The following is a 19537-nucleotide window of genomic DNA, read 5'->3' as shown; positions in this document are numbered from 1 at the left end:
AAGTAAAGATGGGATACTGCAGTGTGTAATGAAGAGACTAGTGTGCTGCAGAGTTTTCACCAGAAATTATACCCATTAGTAGAGAATGACACGGTGACAAAATTCATCACCGTTCCCGTCCCCACGGATAACCGCGGTAAACAATCTTCATGTCATTCTTTAAGGAGAGAGGGAAGAATCAGAATATGAATGACCCTAACCATTGACCCTCAAGCTTTGCTTTGAAGAATGCTGGTGTAGAAGGACTGAGGCTGAAATAGACACTAAAAAATGACATGGGATTATTTCCCGCGGCTATCCGCAGGGACAGGAATGGTGATGAATTTTGTCACCGTGTCATTCTCTATGCCATTATTAGTCTTGGAAGACAGAGAATTGAGAGAAGTTCTTTAGGACCTTGTTGTTCCCTCAAACTATGGAGAAATAATTGCTTAAACACTCTCTTGACTATACATAAATCCAACTAGCAACCAGTGAGCTCTAAAACCTTAAATCAAGAAGGTCAAATGGTTTAAAAACTGAATATCATAAAATTATACCTGAGTGTATCTAGATTTTCAGAAAGCTTTAGAAAAACTGCCCCTTTTACTAAGCCATGATAGAAGCATCTACCGTGGCCCAGAGCGCTAAATGCTCTGATGTGGTTCCAGCGCTCATAGAATTTCTATGAGCGTCAGAGCATTTAGCACTCCGGGCCGTGGTAGACACTTCTACCATGGCTTAGTAAAAGGGGGGGGGGGGGGGAAGTTCCTTATGAGAGTTTCTCCTGAGAAAATTAAAGAGCCATGGGATAGGAGGCAATGTTCTGTTGTGGATTATTAATTGGTTATTGGACAGAAAACAGGGTAGGGTTAAATGTCCATTTTTCTCAATTGAGGAGGGCAAATAGTGAAGTGCCACAGGGATCTGTGCTGGGCCTGTTGCTTTTTAACATACGAGTATATATAAATGATCTGGAAATGGAAACGACAAGTGAGGTGATTAAATTTGCAGATGACACAAAACTATTCAAAGTTGTCAAAACACATGAGAGCTGTGAAAACTTGCAGGAAGACCTTAGGAAATTGTAAGACTGGGCATCCATATGGCAGATGAAATTTAACGTGGACAAATGCAAAGTGATGCACATTGGGGAAAATAATCCAAATCATAGTTACCTTATGCTAGGGTCCACCTTAGGAGTCAGCACCTAAGAAAAAGATCTGGGTGTCATTGCAGACACTACGCTGAAGTCTTCTGCCTAGTGTGCAGCTGCAGCAAAAAAAAAAAAAAAAAGCTAACTGGATGCTAGGAATTATTAGGAAAGGGATGGTAAATAAGTCCAAGAATATTATAATGCCTCCAAATCACTCAGTGGTGCATCCTCACCTTAAGTATTGGGTACAATTCCGGTCGCTGTATCTCAAAAAAGGTATAGTGGAATTAGAAAAGGTTCAAAGAAGAGTGAACCAAAATGATAAAGGGGATGGATCTCCTTTCATAGGATCAAAGGCTAAAGAGGTTGGGGTTCTTCAGCATGGAAAGGAGACAGTTGGAAGGGAATATGATTGAGGTCTACAAAATCCTGAGTGGTGTAGAATGGGTAAGAATGAATTGACTTCTCAGCCTTTCAGAAAGTTAGAGTTGCAGCCTCGGCACCCTGAGGTTGAGAGTTCAAACTCACACTTCTCCTTGTGGCCCTGGGCAAGTGACTTAATCCCCCCATTGCCCTGGGCACATTAGATAGATTATGAGCCGTCAGGACAGACAGGGGAAAATGCTTGCGTACCTGAATGAATTCATGTAAACCGTTCTGAGCTCCCCTGGGAGAACGGTATAGAAAATTAAATAAATAAATATATTGTATCTATGGCAACTAGGTAGCAACACACCAGCCCTTTGGTTGGTGTGAGTGCTCATGCCTGAAAGTTAAGTGTGGATTTACCCAGTTGTGCTAGCACTCTAAAAAGGAAAGTAGGAGCCTTCATACCTGTATAGAATCAGTTCCTAACAGGTACCCTGTTCAGCAGATGGGAGAAATTCTTAGCTCATATGATTTTCATACAATTTCTGTAGGTAGAGGGAAGATCAAATTATGGTAACGGTTTACAGATGATTATGCTTTTATGTATCACCCTGAAAAATCATCTACAATCTTTTTTGACAATGATGGGGGATTATGGTGAACTTCCTAGTCTTAATATAAACAGAAAATTCAATAACTTTGCATTCAATTGAGACTCTGAGAGAAGGTGTGGGGGGTAGTTACTAGTGTATGTTAAAGAAAGTGTGGGATATCTGCCTGTTAAAAGGCAAAAATTCATGTGTTATTTTACCATATTGTATGTTAGTTTAAGTCAATGTGTCTTACACTATAATGGACTGCAAAACAACTCATTATTATGTTCAACGATGCACTATGGAAACCGAAACTGATCAAATACAGTGTTCCACAGGGGGCTCTGCTATCCCCCCTATTATTCAACTTCTATGTTAGACCTGTCCTAGACATAGCCCGCAAATGCCAAATACAGATTCACTCCTTCACAGATGACATCCAACTATACCTACTGTTAGGGGAAACCTGTGACACCCAGATCGCGAAACTCCTGATCTGCCTCTCAGAAATCAAAAGCTGGATGTCCGTCAACAAATTATAACTAAACTCCTCCAAGATGGTACTCCTTTGGATCCACAAAGAACACTCCAACTAAATCCATCTCTCTCTACATTGGGACTCAACTACCATAACTGCAAAAGACCAAGCGTACAGCCTAGGAATACTCCTTGAGTCCAACCTATCTCTCTTCAACCACATCTCACAGGTGGTATCAACCTCATTTTACTACCTGTGACAACTCTGAAAAATAAGGAACTACTTTTCTGAGTCTAACTTCACCCGGCTACTCTATGCCTTAGTCCTCTCCTGCTTGGACTACTGCAATGCACTATTCAACGGTCTCATGGTGAAGAATGTACGACGTCTCCAACGTGTACAAAACACGGCAATCAGACTTCTAAAGAACTTTCATCCCCGTGACCCAGTCTCTCAGGCTCTATCATCAGCTCCTTGGCTGCCCGTAGCCAAACACTGTGTCTTCAAGGGCCTGATGCTAGCGTTCAAATCCTTGCACGACATGGCACTAGGCTACGTGACTGTCAAGCTTCCTCCATATGTACTGAACAGGTCCCTCCACTCCCAGGATGAAATACACCCCAAAACGCCCCCGGTCGTGTCCAACAACGTTCCTACTCTCACTTTATACTGATCCACTGAATTCGACTGCCCCCACAGATAAGATCCCTTGAAGGGCTCCTTAACTTTAGGAAAGTAATAAAAACATATTTGTTCACCTAACTCCCTCAACTGATAGATTACAAAGAAGTTTATACTGATACAAGATCCTCCGTATGTGTCGCGTTAGGACAAAAACTTGCATTGTAAAATCTTGTACTGTAACTGTGACAAATTTAACCTGTAAAGATATTACGGATAAAGTAAAACCTTGGATTGCAGGTAAATTGGTTTGCAAGTGTTTTGCAAGACAAGCAAAACATTTTATTAAATTTTAACTTGCAATGCAAGTACATACAGTATACACACATCACAAATGCTTCTTTCTCTGACCCTTCAAGAATGTAGTGACTGTTCTAAACAAGCAAAGTCTTGCAATACAAGTACGTAAAATATTTTGTATTAAAATTTTTGGGTTGTAGAACGAATCGTCTGAGTTTCCATTATTTACTATGGGGAAATTCGCTTTGATATACGAGTGCTTTGGATTACAAGCTTGCTCCTGGAACGAATTATGCTCGCAAACCAAGGTTTTACTGTATTGGTATTAGATCCCTAGTATGTGTTGAATTAGGATAAAAACTTGTACCAGAAAAAACAACAACTTTGTACTGTAACTATGACATATTGTAACCTGTTAACTGTATATTATGTATGTTAACCTGTAACCCATCTTGAACTCTTTGGGGAGGACGGGATAGAAAATTAATTAAATAAATAATACTGCACACAATAAAAGAAAAAAGGCAGTTTGTCCTCTAGAGGGAGCAGTGTGAGACTATCACGGTTCACAGTCATAAGCGTGCGAGACAAACGCACGCCGACATTTGAGAGCGGACAATTGAGCACAAGACTTCAACGCGCCGCTCTAAAAGCTTATTTTAAAGGGCTCCGATGGGGGGCATGGGGGAACCCTCACTTAACTTAATAGTGTTGGCGCTGCCATTGGGGGTGGTTTTGGGGGGTTGTAAACCCCCCCCCCCCATTATACAGAAAACTTAATTTTTCCCTGAAAAAATAGGTAAAAAGTTAAGTTTTCTGTAGAATGTGGGGGGTTACACCCCCCACACGGCAGCGCAAACAGTATTAAGTAAAGTGGGGGGTTCCCCACACACCCCATCGGAGCCCTTTAAAATAAGCTTTTGAAGCGGCACGCTGAAGTCTTGCGCTCAATTGTCCGCTCTCAAATGTCAGCGCGCGTTTGTCTCGCACGCTTTTGTCCTGTCACCGACTATCACTGGGGGTTCAGAGATGCTATTTTGAACCCAGATCCAGACAGATATAGAGTGACTGGCCCCATTCCACTAGACAGGGGAGTTGGAAGACATTGACTGAGAGGTCTGATGAGCTGATGAATAATGCGGCTTATGATTTTGATCACAATTTGTGTTATCTTTATACCTTAGGGATTACTGACCTACTATTCTGAGTTACCACAGGTTAGTGACTCCCACAGTAATTTAAACTGTGATATTGTATTGCAGCTTAGTAACTCTTGCCCTGATTAAGAGATGGAATATACTCCTTAGCCCATTTCAGTGGGATAACAGACTTTAAGGGCTCCTTTTACAAAGGTGCGTTAGGGCCTTAACGCACGGAATAGCACGTGCTAATATGCCACATGTGCTAGCCGCTACCACCTCCTCTTGAGCAGGTGGTAGTTTTTCGGGTAGCGTGCGCTAAAAACGCTAGCGCTAGAGCCCTAAATATTTGGAGGCTAACATTTTAAGGGGAACAATTTATACCCTACTGTTCTTCCTGATGGTAAGAGCAAAATGCACATAATCCGGTTTGTAGACTTTACTGCATATTTTATTCTTGTTTTTCATGTTATTTGGCACATGCAAAATCTTTAGCAAGGTGCATAGTCATGCAAATAAGCTCATTAGTCATTTTTACACAGTTACATTTTATGCAGAAAATTACCGAAATTGGTGATTTTCCTCAAAACACAAGTGTACCTCTGGGTGGCATGAAGTCTTTGCAATTAAGGCCATGATTTTGTATAGACTTTACAATAGAAAATGCTCATATAACCCAATTTGCATAGCATGAAAAGGAGCCATGATTGCAAAATAAATAAATAGTGTTTATTCCACTAGCCACTAATTTGGACAGTAAAAGAAATACGAGGGTCATTTCATAAATAATGCACACTATTTTTTTTTTTTTTTAATTTACTTGTTTATTTTTTTTTCAAGTATTTCTTTACAATCCTTCAATATAGTCTCCCTGCTTTGCAATGACCGAGTCCCAATGTCCGGGAAGCTTCATTATTCCATCCAAGACACCATTTTAGTTCAGTTGCCGAAGGGCTCGGGTACCGGCGAAAAAAAACTCTTCCAGCGATGCAAAACAATATCTACGCATAGGTTGTTTCAACTTTGGAAAAAGGTCAATGTCTGATGGACTCATGTCTGGACTGTAGGGAGCATGAGGTAACACCTCCCAGCCATATTCGCGCAGTTTTTCAATGACAACATTCCCGATGTGCGGGCGAGCGTTGTCATGAAGAATGAGTGGCCCAGCCAAGAGCAACTGAGGTCGGGTTTTGTGTATTTTTCTGCGCATGTTTTGCAAAAAATCACAATAATACACTGCTGTGACACTTCTTCCACATGGAACTTTGTCTGTGATGATGATGCCTTCATGATCATAAGCAAAAATCATCATTTGTTTGACTTTTGATGGAGCTCGTCAAAATTTTTTTGGTTGTGGGGAAGATGGAGCTCGCCACTCATTGGACTGTGATTTCAGCTCTGGCTCAAAGTCTCTGACCCACGTTTCATCAATAGCAACAATGCGATTCAAGAATGCCCGACCTTCAATGTCGAATCTTTGTTTCTGCACGGTTGCATTGTCCAGGTGTCTCTGCTGCTGTTCAGCAGACAAGAAGTGGGGGACCCATCGTGCAGAAATTTTTCTCTTTTTTAAATCATTTGTCAGAATTCGGTATACTGATGTCGGTGGAATCCCTGTGGTTTCAGAAAGTTCCTCGCATGTTGCACGACGATTTTGTTCAAGAGCATGAGCCACGAGTTTCACACATCATTCATCAGTTGTTGATTTCGCCCTTCCTGGTCTTGCATCATCATCTATGCTCACATGACCACTCCGAAAACGAGTTGCCCACCGAGAAACTCTACTATGGTCTACTGTTAACTCACCACAAACTTCACGTAACGCCCTGTGGATTTCTGTCGTGTTTTTGTCACATAGAGTTTCAATCTTAATGTACGACCTCTGATCATCAATAGACACATTACCCGAGACACCTACAGCCTCCATTTCCCACACTTGTCACAGCCACACTATGTACACTACAGAGTTCCTAAGCACACGTCCTTCTGCTTCAAGTGAAAGTGAAACAAGGTTTACTGCCATTGCATCATCTACTCCCCAATGTTGCCAACCTATGCATTATTTAGGAAATGACCCTCGTAAATTAAAAGATTTGCGATGAAACCTTTAAGATTACGCTATATCTGTTCCAGATATCAGAAAATACAGGGATGAAGTAACACGGGGACCATAAGCAGCTAAGGTGTGATTAGCGCAGGCTAACTGCTACTGTGCACGCAAGCTATTACCATTGTAGTCTAGGATTTAGCCTGCTCTAATTCACATGTGATGTGCATTTTGTGTTAGAGAATGAGAACTAGGTGAAACATAGGCAGAGAATGGTCATGCAGTTAGCATAGAGTATATACCATGCACTGTCACATGTGCAGATAGTACTGGTTCACCTAGCATCTCCTCAATAAAAAGCATTAAGGGCTAGATTCACTAAGGATACCGATTGTGTCCCGACCACTTTGCGACCCGATTCTCCTCTGACCCGATTCACTAACCTCGTGGCCAATCATCCTCCAATCCAATCCGCGCATGCAAATGAGGGGAAACGGCATGAAAAGTAGGACGGACGCGATTCACTAAACAAATTCAGGCACACCGACTGGGCTGGCCAATCCAAAAGCAAGCGACTGCTGAGGACCAGCCGCTTGTGCAAAAACCCTGCTCTCTGCCCCAATTCTCCTGCTCTGGCCGCGATTCTCCTGCTCTGGCTGTCTTGCTCTCTGCCCCCAACTCTCCTGCCCTTCCCCCACAGTGCGAGCCCGTGGTTTTAACACCACGGGCTCGGGAAAAAAGTAAAAAGTTTTTAAAAAAAGAGTTTCAAGCTGCTCTGTAAGCGTGCGCAGACCATCTACAGGCATAGAAGATGGTCTGCGCTTGCGTCGAGATCGCTGTTTAGCGATCCGTGCGGTCGGTTGGGGGCGTGATTACGATCGCCCTCATGTGCATGAGGGCACTTCGAGAATCAGCCCCCCGGCCATAGATCGGATCCGATCGCTCACGGCTCGGATCGAATCCATAGGTTTAGTGAATCTAGCCCTTAGGCCCTGATTCTACAGTATTTATTTAAGTATTTATATACCACTTATAGCCTAAGTGGCTTACATTCAGATACTCAAGTATTTGTCCCTATCTGTCCCGGTGGTCTCACAATAGGGGATTAAGGGACTTGCCCAGGGACAATGGGGGATTAAGCGACTTGCCCAGGGTCACTAGGAGCAGCATATGATTTGAACCCATAGCCTCAGTATAAACAGTGCTCAACTCCTAGGCGCCATTGAGCATGATTGTCAATTATCTGCTAGGCGTCATTTATAGAATCGTGCCTAGATGTGCCTAAGCGGTCTTAGGTGCCAGTAGGTGCTGACTCATTAGGCGCACTGCCATTTATGCCAGGGTTTTCTTGGCCTAAATGAATGAGCCTAAGTTAGGCACCCATTGGCGCCTAAAGTTGAACCACACACAAAATCCACCCCGAATCTGCTCCAAATCCACCTCTAACAGCGCCTACTTGCTAGTAAGCACTTCAGCGTAGACACCTCCCCGCTAATTAATTTTAATGGGTTTTTAATTGTTTTTAATGGCGCTTTCAATTATCGGTGCCGATTAAGCCAATTAAGAAAATGAAGTTAGGCACGCCAATCTAGGTGCCTAACTTTAGGCATCATTTCTAGAATCTGGGTCTAAGTGCATCCACAGTAATTTTAGTTTGTCTTTTCCCTTAAATGTTTTCATATTTGTTCTCTTTAACTTCTAGTCCATTTCCCCCTTAATCTGTGGTCTACAGAACAATTTGTTTGCTTTTATCAAAGTTTTCATAATATCTATACTCTTTGTTTTGCTTGACACAAGTTTTATGATTGTAAGAGGGCACACCCTCAGCATTTGCCCTGCAGTCGTTACACTTTCTGTGCCTTAAGCTTTTTAGTGCCTTAAGCTTATGCTGTTAAGCTGTGGAAAGTATAAACCTTAATGCACTTTAGTAAAAGAACTAAAAGTAAATTATAACAGAAAAAGATTAACATGGCCCAGTGAATTTGCAGACGAAGGTTGGTGGGGTTGTATTTGCCACGCAGTGCAGATTACTTTCCTCATGCTGGTGTTGCCCCTACGCTGCAGTGTAGGTTGTTATTTCCATGCTTGAATGGTTGGGGTTGTCCCAATGCTGGTGTGGTTGGGGGTTGTACTTACTGTGCAGTGCAGGTTACTTTCCCCATGCTTGTGTTCTTGGGGTTATACCAACAGTGCAGTACAGGCTCCTTTCCGAATGTTGTTGGGGTTGTGCCAGCAGAACAGTGCCCACTGCTGTTGTTGTTAAGGTTGTCCCCATGCTGGGGTTGTTCCTGCTGTGCAGTGCAGGTTATTTTCCCAATGCTTGTGTTGTTGGCTTGTATTTGATGAGACATAATAGAGTTTGGATTTTGAGAATGTGAATATGCAGTATCGTGAACATTGAATAACAGATAGTAAGTCATCTGTTTCTACATAATATCCTTCAAAAGAGGGATCTGACTACCTTAAACCTACTGCAGAGACCCAAGGAATGGACCTGACCGTGACACAAACAAAACAGTAGATCCTAAGAATTTCAGAAAATAGAGTGCAGCTAACCTGGTGTAAATCCTTGTACCCGACATCACGCCTAATTTCTCCCATGGCCATGTTCCCTTTTGAATTACATCCTCTGGAATTAGGGACAGATGTTATAAAATAGCATCTAGGGCAGATATGTGTACAAATCTAAATTAGTGCCAATTAAGTATCAATTAATTAGCTCTAATTAAACCCCAATAATTGATTGCTAATATCAAACTGACTAATTGGTTTGGGTACACATCTGAGATCCGTGCCCAGGGCATATAAGTATGTGTGTAAGTATACAGTACATAAGAACAAGTTATGTCGTTGCCATACTGGGATAGACCAAAAGTCCATTAAGACCAGCAGTGGTGTGCAGTCAGGTCCCTCAGGGGATTCAACCAATCCCTTGAAGGCCCTGAGGGCACTGCTCTGAATTTGATCGGTTGAGCAGGCAGCAGGCAGAAGTTGCTCAACCAATGAAATTCAGATGAGTACTGTCAGGGCCTTCAGGGGAATTGGGTGAATCCCCAGCCCCAGAGTCCTGCTTTTTTTGTTTGTTTACTTTTTGCTTGATGCAGTTTTACTGGTTGAGCAAACTGCCTGCTCAACAATACATATACTCAACAAATCAAACTGCATCAAGCAAAAAGTAAACAAAAAAGCAGGGCTCCTGATTGGTAAGGCCCGACTTTAGTACAGGAAGAGGCGGTCGAAGCATAACGCAAGTGATTTCCTTCACTCGCCGGTACTCCGGCTGCTTTCTCCTGCCTCTCCTGCTGCCCTCTCCAGTCTCCCCCACAAAAAACCGTATTCGCGGGAGTTCCTGGAACAGAACCCCCATGAATTTCAGGAGAGTACTGTACATTAAAAGTTAAATCTGAAGAAATAGGAAGACAACTACATATGTTTTCATATTGTAGTCTTCAGAAATGTTGAGCAATGGGACAGGAGAAGAACATATGTTTTTACTTTTAACCACAAGCATCAGATGTACCTAGGTAAAAGTAGTAAATATTGGTGAAATGATTACTTCAGTAAACGTAACAAATGTTATTCTGTACTTCTTTACAAGTAAAGGTAACTAAACTTTTAACTTCAATACAGTAACTAGTTACATTTATTTAGTTACTATTCAACACTAGTCACAAGGGCCCATATTCGGTAAATGGTGCTGCTATTCCAGTAGGAACCTAGATTGCGCCTACTGACACCTAACTTAATTGCTTTAATCGGTACAGTAATTTTTTTACAACTGATCAAAAGCTCATTTAAAAACAAAGGGCTAGATTCACTAACCTGACTCTCCATGGCCGATCCGTGCAGGCCCGACCAATTCCCGAAACAAAAATTAAAATAAGGGTGATTGGAGGAACGCCCCCCTCCAACCGCACGGATCACTAGTGTGCGATTCTGATGCATGCGCAGACCATCTGCTTTCCCTGTAGATGGTCTGTGCATGCGTTTTTGCTGGGTTCTTGTTTTTTTTGTTTATTTTACTGGCCCTGACTTTCCTGCTCTCCCAGGGAAGGGCGATCCCCAGTGGCACCTTACATTATAGCAGGGGTTAAAAGCAGACAATTATTGACTCTCCTGCTCTCTGCCGCCCTTCCCCGCAGTGCAACCCTTCTTTAAAACCATGGGCACCCACTGCGGGGACGGGCGGCAGAGAGCAGGAGAGTCGGGGCGGCAAGAGCAGGGCTCGGCTGGAAGGGGCAGAGAGAGCAAATTGGTAGAGATGGGCTGCAGGGCTGGGATTTCAGGCCAAAGACAGTCGGAAAGGACGTTTGCGACTGGTCCCCAGCAGTCACGTCTTGCTTTGATCGTCCAGTCCAATCGGTTTCAAAGATTTCTTTAGCAAATCGCGTCCCTGCCTACTTTGCATGCTGTTCCCCTCATTTCCATGCACGGATCGGAATCGGATTGGCACAGAGGTAAGGGAATTGGGCCGGAGTAAATTCAGGTCGCAAACCGATCGGTTTGCTTAGTGAATCTAGCCCATAGTTGGCATCTGAATCGGGCCTACACCATGGCGTCTACCAGTGCCTAAGGTCAAAGTAGGCGTGGTTAAGAGCAGAGATGACCTTAGGCACCATTAGGCATGATTCTTCCAAAAACTTAAGTGCCAGTAATGTAGGCCATGAAAACCTTGTCCTACATTACTGGCGCCTAAGTTTTCTCCTGGGTGCTGATAGCTGCAATCGGTGGCTTAGCAAGGGTGAGCAGCGCCCCCAGGTGGTGGCACCGCTTCCCCCGTACCTTTTTAACTTCGACGCGAGCAGCCACCAACTTACAGCCCGTGCTGGCTTCGGCATCCTCTCTGACATCACTTCCTAGGCGTGGGTCCCAGGAATGATGTCAGAGAGAGCGCTGAAGCTGATGTGGGCCGCAAGTTGATGGCTGCTCGTGACAAAGTTAAAAAGGTGCAGGGGAAGGGAAGGGGTGCGCATGCGGCAGGAGGGAGAAGGGGGTGGAGAAAAGTAGGGGTGCCAGCGCCCTGAGCAATATGGCGCCTGGGGAAGACTGCAGCCCCCTAACCATGCTACTGGCTGCAATTCTGTTAAAAGTGCCTATGCGTGATTGGCACACAGTTGGTGCCATTTTTCTACTGTAGGTGCCGGCTGCCATTTACAGATTCCAGGCCAAGGAGCTCCAGAGGGAATTGAACCTGGTTCCCCAGGATCTCAGCCCACTGTCCTAAACATTAAGCTATTCCTCCTCTTATGTGTGAATACCCATATGCATAGGCGTTAAAATGGGGGGGGAGGGGGGGAACAGGGGCCATGCCCTCCCCAAAAATTGCCAATCGGAAATATGGCTCTCCCAACTTCCCCACCTACTACCTCCCTGCCATTGAAATTTAAAATCTTCGGGCAGCCGACGGCGCAACGAAGCCAGCCTCCCACTGTGGGCCTGTCCCGGAAGTGTTCTTTCTGCAGCATCCCGCCAAAGTGGGAAGAGGAAGTGCTGCAGACATAACGTTGGGTTTTGAAAAGCCATCTGGACCCCTAGACATGTCCTCGAAAAGGAGGACATGTCCTGGGAAATCTGGACACCTGGTAACCCTGCTTGAAAACCCTGGCCTTCATTTCTGGCACCTATCTTTTTCGGAGGAGAGGTTCTCGAAACAGCAATGTCATATGATTGGCAGGCAATTGGCGGCCACTTTTTAGGCAGTTGCTGATATCGGCACTGCTTAGAGAGTCTGGGTCTAAGTATATAGCCCTCGATGGAGACTGCCCCAGCTTTGTTGGTTGGGCTGAAAACGTTTCAGTGGCCCCTTGTACCGTCTAGATCTCAATGCTTAAAATGGGACCTGTGCTAAAAAAAAAAAAAAAAGCATGACATAGCAGCAAAATAATCCATTTTAACATTACCCCACATTGATAACTATGCCTGTTAGACGGCAAAGAGTCAGCATGTTTGAAACATGTTTGATGTGGAGGGAGATTATTAATTTGTATTGTTTTTATTATATTGGCAAGTAATTTTAGTATTATTAGAGACATAATCTGAACTAGAGAGAGGATGATATAATAGATAGTTGAGTCAAATTGCATAACTGTTATGTACTGAAACTGGTATTGATATTTTGCGATGTACTTTTTGCACCTCAGCTAAAAATGAGCAGAGATGACCAATGTATCCCAGCTGGCAGAAACATTAATGGGTAGCTCGCATGAAACACACTTCAAACGAACCTGACACAGGCTGTGTTTCAGCAAATGCTTGCTTCAGGGGTTTACAATCTCCTTAAATTGTAATACTGTATGCAATACGTTATTTTTGAGTGGGGGCAGCATGGGCTTATCCATTGGTACACATTCTAAATAAGACTGTACACAGTATTACAATTTAAGGAGATTGTGAACACCTGAAGCAAGTATTTGTTGAAACACGGCCCGTGTCGGGTTCATTTGAAGTATGTTCCATGCAAGCTACCCATTAAAGTTTTTGCCAGCTTTGATACCTTGGTCATCTCTGCTCGTTTTTGGCTTACACTTCCCCCTCCGTGTTCATAAATTCCGTATCTACGGATTCGTTTATTTGCGGTTTTAAACCAAAAAAAAAAATCACTTTCATTTTTCAGGCTATTTTAAGCCCTGTAAGCCCCCCCCCTTAAGCCTTACCTGGTGGTCTAGTGAGTTTTCGGGGCAGGAGCAATCTTCTCACGCTCCTGCCCCGTGCAGATCGCTCACAGGAAATGGCTCGAGAGACTACGGGAGCTCAAGGCAGCCATTTCCTGTGAGCTATCTGCACGGAGCAGGAGCATGGGAAGATCTGTACTGCCTGAAAACCCGCTAGACCACCAGGTAAGGCTTAAGGGGGGGCTTTCAGGGCTTAAAATAGCCAGGGGAAGCAGGGCTTAGTGGCAGAACTGAACCGAATATTATTTGCATTTTTTAAATATTCGCAGGCCAGCTCTGCCCCTAACCCCCGCGAATACGGAGGGGGAAGTGTATTATCATTTGGTCACTGCAGTTTCTAACTGTTGATTTTATATTTAAATATTATTCTCCTTACACTTATTTATCTCCTCCGCACTGTTGATTTGGTGAATTTCTCTGCCCCATCATAGAATGACTCTAATTATAACGGCAGTATTATCATGGTGATGTTGTGATTATCTTCCTGTACACAGTAATGTTACTCATTTTCTCTTTCTTTCTCTTGGATTATTCAGTGACTTTCTCTGCTCTGCCAGAAGATGATGCTGAGCCCGGACCAGGCTGACTCGGATCATCCCTCGGCTCAATCAGACCCCGAATCCCTGGCCAGTGACCTGAAAGTGGGCTGCATGTCTGATCTGGAGGCAGGGGAGAGCCGAGGCCGGGTGACACACCCACAACAGCTGAGCCGAGAGGAGAAGCGCCGTCGGCGTAGGGCCACGGCCAAGTACCGTTCGGCGCACGCCACCCGCGAGCGGATCCGAGTGGAAGCCTTCAATGTGGCCTTTGCAGAACTCAGAAAGCTCCTGCCCACACTGCCCCCAGACAAAAAGCTGTCCAAGATCGAGATTCTGCGCCTAGCCATCTGCTATATCTCTTATCTGAACCATGTTCTGGACGTGTGAGGGGCCTCTGGGGGCCAGCCAGGGGCTCGTAATATATTCTGCTCTCTAGGGAGGGGTCAGATGGGCAGGGGGGCATCCCATGCTTCCTTCAGTCTATTTCAAGAATTAATCTCTCTCCCTCCTTTTCATCCAAAATCAAATGGGATTCTGATTAATAATGTGGTGTAGCTGTTGCTCAGTGAGCTCTGACACAACTGCAGAATATATCACCAACTTTTATTATTTATCATCACTTGATAGTACTGTTTTGAATATGATCAAAAATGAAAAAGAGGGACTGTGTGAGAAATATAGATATCCTGGCACTGTTTAATTAGCACTTATAGAAAAGTGGAGAAGCCACTAACTTAGGAAACGGAGGTTATCTGTAATATTTATTTATTTATTTATGTAATTATTTATTTATTTAGTCAGTTAGTTAGTTATCCATTCATCATCTCCTCAAAGTTAAATTGGATGAGAACTACACACATCTTGTGGCTTTTCAGCTAGATGTATTTAAACAGTAACTTCCTAAACTTAAGACTATTTATAATATTTCTTATTATTTATATTATTAGTACAAATGTTGCTATTATCGGAACCATGCCGTCATTTTGCAAATGGCTGGTAACCTGGGAGGGGAAGTAATGAACCGATTCTAATAAGAAAAAGGTGCAATGATGAAACCTATTGAACACACTGATCAAATAAATTGTGGGGAAGCAGGAAGGAATAGTGCAGAATATTTGGGGAGCATTTTCCTGGCAGGTTCCCCAGGGCTGATTGGACTGTGGAAGGAGAAAACCGTTTGTGTGTGTTGAAGTGTAGATTTTGCCTAGAAGGTGAGGGGACAACAGTGGATGTAGGCTGTCCCATCTGGATGTTTGGTGGGCTAAGTGCCCCTTTTATATCCCAAAAACACATGAACTTGTGACCTTAAGTGCATCACCTTGGATGCAGCTACAAATGTCATTTTATTTTGCATTATTTATTTATCTTGTCAAAGGCAATCTGCTGCCGTGTCTTTCCAAACTATCATTAAAGTAGTAAAGGCAGTGAAAAGAGGCAGGCCACTGGAGCCAGATTCCCCTAATATTTTGCATAACACAGCACTAGCAGCTAGTGTACTTGAAGTCTGGAGAGGGGGGCTAGAGGTTGGTTGTTTGTCCCCCTCCAATCAAAAAGCTATTCTACTGCCCCTGGTAATGACACACTCAAAATATTTTTAGCATCTATGGGAGGAAACAAATATTAAGCAACACCAGTTAGTGAATAGGATAGAGTGTGGGCATGCGCGTGTGTATGAGTGTATTTGTGTATACGGACACACAAATGCTTGAGAAATTTCTACTAATTAAGTACCTCCCTTTTGAGGGTATCTTTGTACTTCTAGTCTCATTTATTGTTCCCAATACCTAAGTAATGCCAGATTTTTAGAATATTTGCAAAGAACTTCACATTATTCCTCCACTACAAATATTCCCAGAGATCTAGCCCAGTGGCTAAGAGGTTATGTCTCTGCTATACCAAACAGCGGCATTATATTCTATTTGTGTAATAATAACGTTGGGTGTACATACTGTGGGTCCCTTTCCAGCAAAAAGGATCCCAGTAAGGATAAAGGATAGTGTCCCAGAAACATGTGTAGAAACTAAAGGTGTACAGGGAAAACATTTTCATTTCGTATCATTTCCGCTCTCGTTTACAGGAATTTCCCTTTTGTTTATTTTTGTTATCGTCATTTTGTTGTTGTTGTTTATGGATTAAAAAATTTTTTTTTGTTACCGGAACAATATCATGAAGAGTGCACAATTTTCACAAACAGGCCCCAATCTGTATATAGTTCCATAAATTGCATGCACAACCGATTTGCGTGTGCAACCTAATTGTTTAACAAGCTGATCAGCACTGATAATTGGCAAATAATACCTCATAATTGATGTTAACTAGACATTATGGGGCTCATATCGAAAGAGAAAAACGTCCAAAAACCAACCTAAGTTGGCACTTGGATGAACATTTCCCAAATACGTCCAAGTGCCGATAATAAAAACGGGTTTTGGACATATTCCTAAATGACCTAGGCCTTCATAGTGCCGCTGAACGACCAAAGCTAAATGGGGCGTTTCAGGAGAAGTGTCGAGGGCGGGAGTTGGACCAGACATGGGCCAGCTTAGACTTAGTCGTACAGCATGTATAACACAGCCCACAATTGACGGAACTTGGACGTTGTGACTTAGACCATGTAAAATATGGTCTAAGTCACAAAAATCCACCTAAAGTCACCAGATAAGCACTGCAAACACATAAAACAGACCCCCACACACTACTCCAGTGATCACCGCCCCCACCCCACCCCCATAAAAATATTAATCACACCTTTAAAATTCAGCCTCCAGACCCATCATCACCTGGCCGCCTGGCATAGGAAAGCCTAGTTGTCCAGCACAGAGGCGGCTTAAGCCATTTTGGGGGTGGGTTAGGGACCCATGGAGAGGAGGACCCATGCCCATAAGCCCCTGTAATCACTGCATTGATACTTAAACATGTGCACTCCCCTATACACCCCCAAAACCTTTTTGTACTGGCATATAAGTGGCTCCTGCAGCCATAAGGGCTATTGGGGTGGTAGATAAGTGGGTCTAGGGGATTCTGGAGGTGGTTTGGGGGGCTCACCATGACCTATAAGGGAGCTGTAGTGAGGAGAAGACATGGCACCTTTTTTGTGAAGTTCACAGCAGTGCCCTGTAAGGTACCACACTATTTAGGTGGCATGTCTGGGTATTCAGTCCATCACTTTGCAGACCCCTCCCAAGTCCAACAGGGCTTATTCTAGGCGTTTTTGACTTGGATGAAAAGTTGGATGGAAATGTGGTATAAAGATGGACGATTTAGCGGCTTGGACGATCAGATCGGCAGGACATATAATTAGACGATTTTCGAACCAAAAAAAATTTTGGACGTATTTTTTGAAAATGTGTCCTAGGCTGTTTTTTACTTTGGATGGCTTGCGACTTAGACGCAAACGGACTTAGACATCCCTTTCGATTATGCCCCTCCACGTGTACAATTTGGTAGGTGCATTCTATAAATTGTGCATGTCAGTTCTAGTATGTGAATCTGAAAAGGGGGTGTGACCAAGTAAGGAGTATGGATGAATAGTGGGAGTTTCTAAAAGTTAAGGTACTGTTATAGAATATGACTGATCTACAAACAACTTAAGTGAGGGTATTTAGGCCTGGCTTTTCTTGGCCTAAATTGGTGTGCCAAAGTGTTAGTGGCATGTACAGCCACTAAGCATTATTCTATATATGATGCCTTTTATAGTATCTTGCTAAGCGCCATTCTGAATTTTTAGGCTCCTTATATAGAATCAGGCCCAGAGTGTGCACTCTTTCCTGATACAAGTTCACAATCCTTTATCCAAAATGCTCGGAACCAGAGACATTTCAGATTTTAGAATTTTTCAGTTTTTGGAATGATGTGTCACCAGTGGACGTAGCAATTCATATTCATCGCCTGCTTCAGCCCTGCAGGCTTCTCTTTACTACCTCCTGCTTTGCTGACATCACTTCCTGGCTGGACGCGACAGAGAGAAGCATGCGGTGCCGCAGCAGGGAACGAATATGAATCACTGTGGCCACCAGCAACACCTCAAAGGTACATCAGTATGAGGTAAGTGAAAAAAAAAACTGATAGCATAGAGTGAAGTAAGTTTTTTTGTACAAATTAGTAATGCAACAATGTTAGAAAAAAAAAAAAAAATTCAGTTTTTGGAGCTTTTCGGATAAAGGATCTTGTACCGATAGTTCATGCATGCAATTCAAGGGGGGACAGGGGGTGTTTATGTTGTTTCGGGCAAAAAAGGAAATGAAATGACATACTGTAGGTCATTTCAAGCCAATACACCCCCCTAGCACCCCTAGTCTGAACTTTAATTTTCTGACAGCTTCTCAAAGGGAAAAATATAGGGGCTGATATTCAAAGCAATTTAATTGAACAGAAATGGTTCCTTGCTGGTTAAATCATTTGTGTTGGCAGCACTTAAATCGATTTGTGCTATTGAATATCACCACAGACTGCTAAACTCAAAGCCATCTATTTTGTGGGTGGTCCAGAGATGGAGTCGGTATTTTTGCAGTCAAGCAGCCATATCGGACCATATAAAAGTCAGTCCTATCTTTATATCATGCCAGTTAGGCTTTTAAGTGCCGAATATTGCATTTAAAGCCATAAGAGATAATTGGCCACAAACCCAGATATTCATTGCCAGTGCCTGGTCATAGTCTGGCATTGAATATCCAGAATAATACTGGCAGCAGCTAAACAATGCTCATTGTTTTATACCTACCCTGTACTGTAATTATCACGCAGTTACAAATGCACAAAAAGTATGTTTAGCAAACATTTTCTTCTATATAAATCAGGCCCAAAGGGAACAGTCAAAGTCACTTGGACTACTGTTTCCCAAGTCAGTCCTGGAGTACCCCCTTGCTAGTCAGGTTTTCAGGATATCCACAATGAATATGCATAAATGAGATTTGCATATTACAGAGGCAGTGCATGCAAATCAATTTCATGCATATTCATTTTGGATTTCCTGAAAATCTGACTGATACGGAGTAATTGAATAGACAGCTGATGTTAGAGTAAAGATATGAGTTTCTGTGCTCCTGTTAACTCCAGGATCTAACCAGCAGACTTGATGAGTTGGAGGGTGGGAGTGGCAGCGGGAAGGGAAAGTTAAGAGGAAGAGGGAGCAAGAAAGGTTAGCAACATATTTACCAAAGGATACATTTTTGATTGGATCATGTTCTGTCCTGTGCAGGATAGTGATTTTGTCAGAATTTTTAATGGACTCCTTTGGTGGAAGGTATGGTTCCCTGGAAGAGCTGCTGTCCTTGCACCCACAAGTTGTGAGATCAAATGCTAATGCTGCTCCTTGTGACCCTGGGCAAGTCACTGAATCCTCCAGTGCCGTCAGCTTTGAATGCCAAAGCCACAAAAAGGTGATATACAAGTCCCCATTCCCTTCCCTTTGAACCATTAAGGATGGGGGTGAGTTTGGTGCTAGGATACTCAGAGTGAAACGTGATGTGGTCTGATGCTGATATCCTGAGAAATACAGAAGTCAGTTTCCAAAATGATTTAGGATCCTAAATCAATCGATTTTGAAAATTGACTAATGCTGTGCTCCTAATTTTAAACTCTTAGTTTCACTAGGCTCCAAACATTTAGGAGTCTAGAAAGTGGGTGGTTAAGGACACCAACACAGA

General features: G+C 43.2%; 1 protein-coding gene across 1 annotated transcript; it reads left to right on the top strand.

Moving 5' to 3' along the window:
- Positions 1-13913: 13913 nt before the first annotated feature.
- NHLH2 (nescient helix-loop-helix 2) lies at positions 13914-14279 on the top strand. The gene has a single exon (XM_033940585.1). It carries the CDS (start codon positions 13914-13916, stop codon positions 14277-14279), a length of 366 nt encoding a protein of 121 aa, XP_033796476.1.
- The last annotated feature ends 5258 nt before the right edge of the window (positions 14280-19537 follow it).

Source organism: Geotrypetes seraphini, chromosome 4, assembly GCF_902459505.1.
Source record: "Geotrypetes seraphini chromosome 4, aGeoSer1.1, whole genome shotgun sequence".
Lineage (NCBI taxonomy): Eukaryota > Metazoa > Chordata > Amphibia > Gymnophiona > Dermophiidae > Geotrypetes > Geotrypetes seraphini.
This window is presented reverse-complemented; position numbering and strand designations above follow the sequence as displayed.

Coding starts and splice junctions, on each gene's coding strand:
- NHLH2 (XM_033940585.1), top strand. CDS start 13,914: ATGATGCTGAGCCCGGACCAGGCTGACTCGGATCATCCCTCGGCTCAA.